Source organism: Eptesicus fuscus, chromosome 1, assembly GCF_027574615.1.
Source record: "Eptesicus fuscus isolate TK198812 chromosome 1, DD_ASM_mEF_20220401, whole genome shotgun sequence".
Taxonomy (NCBI): Eukaryota; Metazoa; Chordata; class Mammalia; order Chiroptera; family Vespertilionidae; genus Eptesicus; species Eptesicus fuscus.
In genome coordinates, this window is record NC_072473.1 from 113,034,226 (window position 1) to 113,044,719 (window position 10,494).

Consider the following 10,494-nt stretch of genomic DNA (forward strand, 5'->3'; position numbering starts at 1 on the left):
GAATCATTATCACATTCACATCAAGCTATCTAAACCTAGTTAAGCCGCACTTCTCTACTCTATGGGTCTACCGGTCAACTGGAAAGGTCACTGCAAGAGATCTAAATTTCTATCACAAAGACTAGAATTCTAGAATTCCCTGGTATTTCCTCTTTCCTGGACATTTCACTAATTGGAGTCATAAAATCAAGGGCCATACTTAAAAACCCTATTTTAGGATACATACTCTGATAAACACCAAGCATATTCTCAGGGACAATGAATTTTGCTCAAAACTCTAGCACAGCCCGGCCGGTGTGGCTCAGTAGTTGAGTGTCGACCTGTAAACCAAGAGATCACAGTTCAATTCCTGGTCAGGGCACATACCCTGGTTGCAGGCTTGATCCCTAATGTGGGGCATGCAGGAGGCAGCCAATCAATGATTCTCTCTCATCATTGATGTTTCTATGTATTTTCCCCCTTCCTCTCTGAAATCAATAAAAATGTATTTTTTAAAAATGTTTTAAGTCAAACTCCAGGACATTTGGCTGTTGAAACTACTGCACTCTCAATAACTCTAATACTCTAGGGATTAAAGAATGCAACCTCAGAGATTTTACACACAGAAACAATAAAGCATAATTGAATTTGACTGCATTTTAAAAATGTAGTTCATTTCTAACTCCACTGAGTAGCTGCCCAGGCTTCAGCTTCAGTGATGCTGGCTGTCACTGGGATTTGAGGGGTCCAGGTCTCGGAGAGTGCCGGGCCTTTTTAGGCCTATGAGATTTATCTCGGCTCCTACTTCTACTTCTACGGCTATGTCCCTCAGAATGCCCCTCATGCCAGCTAGAATGTGTGTCTGAGCTTCGACCTCTGTCCCTATCCCTGTTTTTTTCTTCTCTTTCTTCCCTCCTGCTTGAGGACTTGTGCTCGTGCTTGAACTTCTCCCTCTTCAGCTCCCGCTCATGGTCCTCTACTCTCCCTTGGCAGGTTGTCTTGACCTCAGGGGAACTGGGGTGGTGCTTCCGCACCTCCCTAGACTCTGGCTTCTGACCCCTCTCTGAGTTCTTGCTGCTGTGCTTTTTAGAGCCAGGGTCCTCCTTTTCCTTTATCATCTTGCTTCTAGGAGTTGAAGAGGAGGCTGGCTGCTCTGCCAGTTCCTCCTGATCAGTCTTCTCTTTGTCTTTCTTTCTTTTCTTTTTTTCCTTTTTGTCTGGAGGGAAAAAAAGAGGTACAATCTATAAGAAAAGGGAAATTGCCTGGCCAACATGGCTCAGTGACCTATGAACCAGGAGGTCACAGTTCGATTCCAGGTCAGGACACATGCCCGGGTTGCAGGCTTGACCCCCAGTAGGGGGCATGCAGGAGGCAGCCGATCAATGGTTCTTTCTCATCATTTATGTTTCTATCTTACTTTCCCTTCCTCTCTGAAATCAATAAAAATATTTTTTTAATAAAAAAAGAAAAGGGAATTGGAGGAGATGGGGGATATGCAAAAGGAAAGCATCCTTGGCAGTAGCATAAAGCAGTCAGTCTATCCTTCCAGAAAAGTGCCTCTGGGAAGCCAAGTTGGATCTGTCACCCTTGATATGTCAAGTCACTGTATAAGGCAATTCCCACCCTTAATTACCTCTTTAAAGATCCAAATACAGTCATTTTCTGAGGTACTAGCAATTAGGACTTCAACATACGCATTTTCAAGGTACACAGTGCAACCCATAGCACTAGCCTTCTGATGATACCATCTCTCCTTTCCCAATTAAAGTAAGGTTCCCCACACCTCCCTCCCCCCTCCACATATAAGAATTGGTTATCAAGTCTCAGTGAATGCTAGTCAGATCAAACACTAACACTACCCAGAATCTTCTCTTAGGCCCTAACGCTTTACCTTTTTTGTGTTTTTTGGTGGGTTTGTCCTCTTCAGAGCCCTCAGATGAATTTGATGAGGGGGTGTGAGCCCCACAGCCCTTCTCCTGGAGCTCTTTGGTCACAATATCCATTTCTTCTGAGTCCTTAGGAGTCCGATAGTTAGACACATGATCCACTCGGATAGTTCTTCCTTTAATCTAAGATAGACAGGCAATGTTTCAGCAAAGACATCACTCCTACCAAACTATTTGAACCCAGCTGCAGAGAACCATAGTTTGTACTAAACCCACTACCTTACTGCTAATTCTATTTCTGGAAAAATCTCTAAACAGACCTGCCCAACTGGTGTGTCATGCACATATACCTAGATATTAATTCCCTCAGCTCTCAGGACAACCAGTGGGGCCTGGGGCAGCTGGAGCCCATGGAGCAGTTGTACTAGGTAGCCTCCTCAGCTTACCCCAGGGTGCCATACAAATATCTTAATGTTTTACATGTGCTGTGAAGTGAAAAAGACTGGGAAGTTCTGCCCACAAGCAGCAGAGAAAAGTACATAATTTATATGCACAAACAGTGAATTACCTTCAATGTGTAACAATAATTTATAGTGTAATATACCATGGCAGCTAGAAGAAATTCCTGTAATCGAGCCCAATGCTACAGCTGCTTCCTCGACACAGCAATTAGAATGAGGCTAAGGCAGACCAACAGTTGGGAGCGGGGGAGGAATCTAGAAAGACCGTTGTGTTGTTTTACTTTGTTGTTTTCTAGCTCTATTCAACCACTTGGTTATTTCATCCAGTCCTGAAAAGACCACTCTTTTTTTTTCTTAAGCCCTCACACTTTGTCCCACCCCCACCCTACCAGAACAACTGGCTCACACTAATACTTTCACTGAAATCACTCTCCCGGTGAGCAACAAAAACATTAACCCCTCACTTAAAACAAAAACATTCAGGCAGATACATACTTATTCTATAGGCAAAGCCATCTGAAATTTGAAAAATGTCTGGCTTTTATAATTCTAATACAAAAGCAGATTTTTATTCTTATCTTTGGCCTAATCAGCTTCTGTCATCTATCCTGTTCCCCATTTCAAAACATCTTTGAAAACCTTTTATAGTGACTCCCTTTGACTGCTGACTCTCTTAAAAATCAAGCATGGAACCTTGTTCCACCCTATCCTATAGTTGCCAACTGTTCAATTCTGGTGCAATCAGTGACAAACTCTCCAAGTCAAGTGTCAACTCTCAGCCTGTGACAATGCTCATTCAACTGCAATGCTTTTCCTAAATGAGCGTAGGGACCATGTGGAGCATAAGTATGCCTGATCTCAGCCCAATGTCTCACTTATAGGGGTTGGTATTAGGGGAAAGGAGGACAGAAAACTTCAGAATGAGTTAGTTCTGTAGAATTTGTCATTAGATTTTACCTAGAGAATATCCAGGGCCCAGTATTGATTGCTAAGTCAGTAGAGGCATATGACAGCTATGTTCTAGGTCATGCAACCAAGATAGAGCACCAAATCCCCTAACACAGGACAGCATGGAAGAGCAGTGTTTGCTAGTCTCTTTGTTTTCCAATACACCTGAGATAAGAGTGGAGTGTGAGGAGGAAAAGGTGAGAAATAGAGGCTTGGGGGGGTGTGGGGGGGGAGGGAGGCATGGTATCTATGCTCCTAGAGAGATAAGTTGGTATGAGATGGGAAAAGGGAATAGGATAGAAGGATCATGAGCCAATGGAATTATTTCCTGGGATCATTTGTTGGTCAGTATGTCCCCATAACTCTACAACCCTCACAAAATACTCAGCTGACCAGACTGTCCTTGAGCCTGTGGAGATCAGGTGGGTAATGAAATCAAACCCCTACATGGTAAAAGTCCAGCCAAATCCTGCTTAGTAACCACACTCACTTTTATCCCATTAAAATTGTCAACAGCCAGAATTGTGCTCCTCTGGTCTTCATAGCAGAGGAAACAGAATCCTTTGGATTTCCCAGTCTTCTTGTCCCGCACCAGATTAATGTTAACGATCTCCCCATATCTATTTATTTTATAAAAGAGTAAAACATTATTGATTTAAAATGCAAAAATTTTCAGATGGGATGACAAAATAAAATTCAAATAATATAATCTGTATAGGAAATAAATCTAGAACAAGATAACATAGGAAGGTTAAAAATTGAAAGTTAGACAAGGATATAACAAGAACACCCAATTAAAAAGTGGGTGGTAATATTAAGATTGAAGATAAATTTAAGGCCCCCAAAAAGGTCCTAATACATAATAAAAGTACAAGTTGTGACATTTTATGCATAAATTGACAAATCAAAAAATTTTAATTATGAAACTTAGAAATACAAAGAGAAACATAATGAAAGTTATGAGAGATTTTAACATACCACTTTAAATTTATAACACAAAGTTAACAAAAAAAGGCCAGGAGAGTTAATGTAACTGATATATAGTTATGTAACATAAATACAAGTAAACATGCAATTAATAATATAACAGTTAAATTGCTAACAAAATATTAATGTCAGACTAGTAGATATAGAGATATATTCAAATCTTATAAAAAGATGATAATTTCTTCTCAAGAATCCTTGAAACATGTATTAAAAATGACTATAGCAGCCCTAGCTGGTTTGGCTCAGTGGATAGAGCGCTGGCCTGCAAACCGAAGGGTCCCGGTTTCGATTCCAGTCAAGAGCACATGACCGGGTTGTGTGCTTGATCCCCAGTGTAGGGGCGTGCAGGAGGCAGCCAATCAATGATTCTCTCTCATCGCTGATATTTCTATATCCCTCTCCCTTCCTCTCTGAAATCAGAAAAAAATTATATTCTAAAAAATTGACTATAGCATAGGTCTCAAAGTAGGACTCATGTATATATGGAAAAATCCCATATAATAAAAGGCTAATATGCAAATCGACCAAACGGTGGAATGACTGGCTGCTATCATGCGCAATGACCAACAGGGGGCAGACACTCAATGCAGGAGCTGCCCCCTGGTGGTCAGTGCGCTCCCACAGGGCGAAGCGCCGCTCAGTCAGAAGCCAGGCTCAGGGCTGGCGAGCACAGCAGCAGTGGCAGGAGCTTCTCCCACCTCCACAGCAGTGCTAAGGATGTCCGACTGCTGGCTTAGGCCTACTCCCTGTCAGTTGCACATACCCCGAGGGCTCTCAGACTGTGAGAGAGTGCAGGCTGGGCTGAGGGACCACACCCCCGAGTGCACGAATTTTGTGCACCAGGCCTCTAGTCATATATAAGGGTGACATCCCACTTTGCTGGGGAACATATGGGCATTTTTATAAATATTGTTGGGACAACTAGATAGCCACTTGAAAAAAACATGAAATTGGATCCTTATCTCACACTATATACCAGATAACTATAGATGGATCAGAGATTTCAATGCATAAAATTGAAACCACACAAGTACTAGACAAGAACACAGATGGCTGGGTAGGGAGAAATACTTTCTAACTATGACTCATAATCCAGAAGCAATTAAAAAAAAAAGACTGATAAATTTGGCCACATAGAATACTAGAGGAGGAGACTATAAAGTGACAGCATGAGGGAGTTTTTGGAACTGCTTTTCATCCTAATTGTGGGGGTGATTACACAAATCTATAAATGTATTAAAATTCCTAAAAAGCCCATTTTACCATAAGATAATTTAAACATTATTACAAATGAATGCATAAAAATAATAATCCTGCATAGCATAAAAATCACAATAAGTCAAAAGACAAATGACAAACTAGGAGAAAATATTATTTGCAATTTACATCACAGATAAGGACCAGAAAGGTATTCTTTCCCTTTTGTTATAAAGAACATTATCAAGATAACTGGTGAAGCTGAATAAAGTCTTTAGATAATAATACTGTATTGGTGTTGATTTCCTGAATTTGATCATTATACTGAGATTAAACAAGAGAATGTCCTTGGGTTCTGGGAAATACACATTGAAGAATTTAGGAATAAATGGGCATCATGTCTGCAACTGACTCTCAAATGGTTCAGAAAAAAATAATATGTATATGTGGAGAAAAATAACAATAAAGCAAATATGGTAAAATGCTAACATCTGGGAGCTCTGAATAAAAGGGATAAAAGTATTCTGTATACTATTTTATAACTTTTAAGTTTTAAGCCTGAAATTCTTTCAAAAGAAAAAAAGAACATAGAAGCTGGCTTGAAGGGACTCCTAACAAACCACATTGGAATAATTTGAACATCAAGAAATAATAATGATGGCAATGTAGTATATTACATCAAACTTTAATAAAATAAGTCCATAGTAATACAATACATGACAAAGTGTTATAATAAAGAGTTAATATCCTTAATACATGAAGGGCTCTTATAAAATCAGTAAGAAAATGAGGAACAAACCAATAGAAAAAAATAGGCAATGGATATGAACAGACAATTGACAAAAAAAAAACAAAAACAACAATAATGGATTATAAATCTATGAAAAAATATACTCCTCACTGATGATGAAATAAAGGCAAAGTAAAATAACAATGAGAAACCACATGGAAAATATTTTTAAGATAATGATTGCTGATTAGGAGTCAGAAAAATGGGCATTCTAGTGAGAATGGAAATTGCTATAACCTTTTCAGAGAGCAATATCCAATGTTTATAAAACATCTTAAAAATGCTAACATATGGATCCCTAATTTCACCAAGGAAACCATCAGGAATACATACAAAGATATAGATACCACGATGAACATAGCAGTATAATTTATAGCAGCAAATATTGGAAATTATGCCCAGCAATTTTAAAAAATGATAAAGAAGTAAAGAAAATTAACATTTTTTCCTTAAAGTACATTCTATTATCTTCTTTATACCTTTTTTCACCAAATGTTCTATAATGACATACATTACCTTGATAATCAGAAAACAAACTATTTTTTGAAAGCCACTTTATCAGTGACAAAGGCAATCTTCATGAAGAGCAATGTGTGTAGCCATAGCAGAGAATTGGAATAAATCCACACACTAGCTGATCATCAATGCAAATAAGACAAAAACAGCTCCTAGATGGAAGGGTGGAGCAGGTAGAGGTACCATGAAGAGGTAGACATTATAGGCTGCACCTTCTGTGAACTTCCTGATGCTTAGAAGTTGGAAGAAGCAACCTCTATCCCTGCCATGGCCCTCTGCCTGTGTGGACTGCCCAGGCCCTCCACCATGGCCCTTTCACATGTATTGCCCAATGTCTTTCCCATGGACTTCTGCCCTGAATGCTGCCCAACCACTAAGCCATGGCCTTCTGCCTATGGGGTGATCCCTGCCATGGCAATGTCTCTGCCAGGGTGTGCTGGCTATGTTTGCTTGCTACATCCTGTTTGCCATGGTCCTCTACCTGTAAATGCTATCCAACTTCCCTGCAATAGTCCTCTGCCCCTGATTGCTACACAACCCAGAGGCCATGGACCTCTGTTCCTGTGAGCTGCCAAGGCCCCCTGGCTCTAAGGACTGTCTAATCACTCTGTGTAGCTCTAGGGTTGTACCCAGCCCTGCTCCTAAATCTGCTGCCACTACCAGTGTGAGCTGCCAAGACCCTCTCCCACCCAGTGCTGCTGCGATCATCTCATAGAATGAAAAATGTAAGGTTCTCCTATTCATTTGTGTTCCTCATCAGCCTTTGATTCTCAGCCTCTGGGTAAAGAGACAGACTCTGCTCACTATCCTTACACTCATCTAGAAACAAAGAAAGCAAACTACTGCCTAAAACTTTTGTTTTGTTTTTCACCAATTCTACTGTGCTTTGCCTTAATTCTACAAGGCCACACAGGTGTGGGCCCAGAAGGGCCCTGTGATCATGAAATACCCCTAGTTTATAAGAGCCCAAGGAGATGGGCCAACATAGTATCTTCCTGGGAGTTGCAGTCTGTTCCACTGTAGGCCCACACTGAACAATCCTCAGTGAAAAAGAAGTAAAAATAGACCAGAATTCCCAAGACAGTCTCCTAAAACATCCAACTTCTTGGAATTTTCCACACTGGGAGAGTTCTAGAACCATGTCCTGTGATTGACCTAGACTAGAGTAGGAACTCCAGCCCTCACCATGCAGGCCGGCCATCAACCTAGAATGAAAACAAATGGCTTTTGTGATGCCACAAAAATACCTTATGGAAGCAAATTAGTCTGACAACCCAGAAGGCAGGACATGAAAGGAGACTTACTGTGAGAATACACAGATGATATCTCCTTCAGTAAGTTCATAGGGAAGTCCTCCTAGAAGAAAAAAACACATTTCAGTTCAACTAACATTTACCAAATGTCTATTAATACCATGCACTAGGCCAGGCACTGAGGGTGCAAAAAAGAGTAAGCCACCAGGTCTGCCGCCAGAGAACTCATAGTCTGATGCAATGACAGAAGTGCATATAGATTGCAACAACAGTACAGAAAAAGGAGTGACTGAGTAGAAAGGTCAAAGTTGCCACTAACCAAACTAATTCTCCTCACAGGTAAACTCTTACGGAAAAAGAAGAGCTTCCACAAACGTATCTTGAACTTATCTGCTCCTTACTCACAAATTTACCACTAATATCCAAAATCAGTTTAAATATGCAAATATTAACTCCACCTCACATAGACTAAGGATTAGTCAATCGTTAAGCATTTCATAGGAAATAAATTCCCCTGCAAAAGTTTCCTTCCTCATCTATAAAGTGGGGATATTAGTACTTACCTCACAGAATTGTTATAAGAATTAAATAAAACAATGAATATAAAGTGCTTAGCACCATGACTGGTGCAATCACCTCTTTGAACAAACTGTCAAATTACTGGATGTGACACAAAGTGAATAGAGAGATGGTAATATGAACTTGAACAGAAGGCCAGAGCTAATCAGATGAGGAAAATGAATTCTGAAGAAAGGAGATTAGGGTGGGAAGGAATTAGCAGTAATATGGAATAGTGGTTAATACCATGAGTTCTAGAATCCCATAGTTCTGGCTGTTCCACTTACTAGCTATGTGACCTTAAAAATATCATTAACTTCTCAGTGCCTCAGTTTCCTCAGCTGATAATAATGATCTGAGACAGAGAAACACAAACACCATAAGATTTCACTTATATGTGGAATTAAAAAACAAAAATGGAAAAACAAAACAGAAACAGACTCATAGATACAGAGAACAGATTGATGGTTGCCAGAGGAGAGGGAGGTTAGTGGGGGATGGGTGAAAAAGAAAAGGGATTAAGAAGTACAAATTGATAGTTACAAAACTGTCATGGGGATGTGAAATACAGCATAGAAAATATAGCCAAGTCCTAGCTGGTTTGGCTCAGTGGATAGAGCATCGGCCTGGGGACTGAAGGATCCTGGGTTCAACTCCGGTCAAGGGCGCATGCCTGGGTTTCAGACTCCGTGCCCAGGTTTTGGGCTCGATCCCCAGTAGAGGGTGTGCAGGAAGCAGCCAATCAATGATTCTCATCTTTGATGTTTCTATCTCTCTCTCCCTCTCCCTTCTCTGAAATCAATAAAAATATATATTTTTAAAAAGAGAGAATATAGCCAATAATATTGTCATAAGTAAGTACGGTGTCCGATGGGTTTCAGACTTAATGGGGTGATCCCTTTGTAAGTTATTATAAATGTCAAATCACTATGTGTACAACTAAAACTAATACAATATTGTATGGCAACTGTAATTGAAAAATAAAAAAAAACAACTATACAAATAATAACGGTCTGAGAAACAAAGTGGCAAGACTCTTAGTACAGTGAATGGCAGAAGGTAACTATCAGCACTGAGTTGCAGGGAGAGCAAACTAGACAGGGGAGAAAAGAAATATGGAAAACAGATTTATAGGCAAACAACAGAAAGAAATAAAACTGGGTGAAGAATGTCGGGAGGTATGAAGGGAGGAAAAGCTGAAATGTTAGGAAGCATGGCAGTAGAGCCTGGGGAGCACTGCTGGAGAAAGATGGGAACCTCACCCAGGAAGATCCAGGCGCTGTCTTTGTACTCGGAATGCCAGGACACCTTATCCGCCACCCCAAGCTGGACCTCTCGCTCATTCAGCTCATTTATCAGCTTCACTTTCGTTAAAGGGCTGCACAGGGGGGTGGAAGAGTAGACAAATTAAGTGCGGCCTGTCCGGGGATGAGGGAGAGCAAAACTAGGGGACCAGTTTTCTAGAATTCGAGCCTCTCCCGCCCCTAGGCCGAGCAGACCACCCCAGCCCAGTAGGTCACCCCCACAGCCCGCCCCCAACCGATCCCCATCTCCCCACTTCTCAGAAAGAAGCTGATGTCTTACTTCATCTCCGCGATTTCGCGCTCAACACAGAGGAATCCACTACCGGGAGAGGCTGCAGGGCGCATGTGCGGCTCTGGCACCACCCGCCCATAGGACTAGGCGGAGTTCCGCTGCTCCAGACTAGCTCCGCCTCACCGGGGCTCAGCGCCTGCGCACTAGTGCAGGAAGCGACTTTATTCTTTGGATTGGGTTAAAGTTTAAAAAATTCTGACTCAGAATTTTTTCTAGTACCTAGTTTCCTTCGTCTATGAAGTAGTGCAAGGGTGCGAGCCTGGTCTATTACAAAACCCCCAGTTCCTGGACGGACGACACCTGGCAGTGATTCGGTTAACTAA

The 10,494-nt window shown here is 41.1% G+C and overlaps 1 protein-coding gene across 1 annotated transcript; it reads right to left on the reverse strand.

Moving 5' to 3' along the window:
- Positions 1-326: 326 nt before the first annotated feature.
- On the reverse strand, positions 327-10,235 carry RBMX2 (RNA binding motif protein X-linked 2). Its single transcript, XM_008153887.3, is given in 7 exon segments — positions 327-736; positions 738-1,195; positions 1,871-2,048; positions 3,765-3,894; positions 8,069-8,120; positions 9,838-9,953; positions 10,160-10,235. Coding segments are annotated over 7 exon segments (1,044 nt in total). The 5' UTR covers positions 10,225-10,235; the 3' UTR covers positions 327-691.
- Between the last annotated feature and the right edge of the window lie 259 nt (positions 10,236-10,494).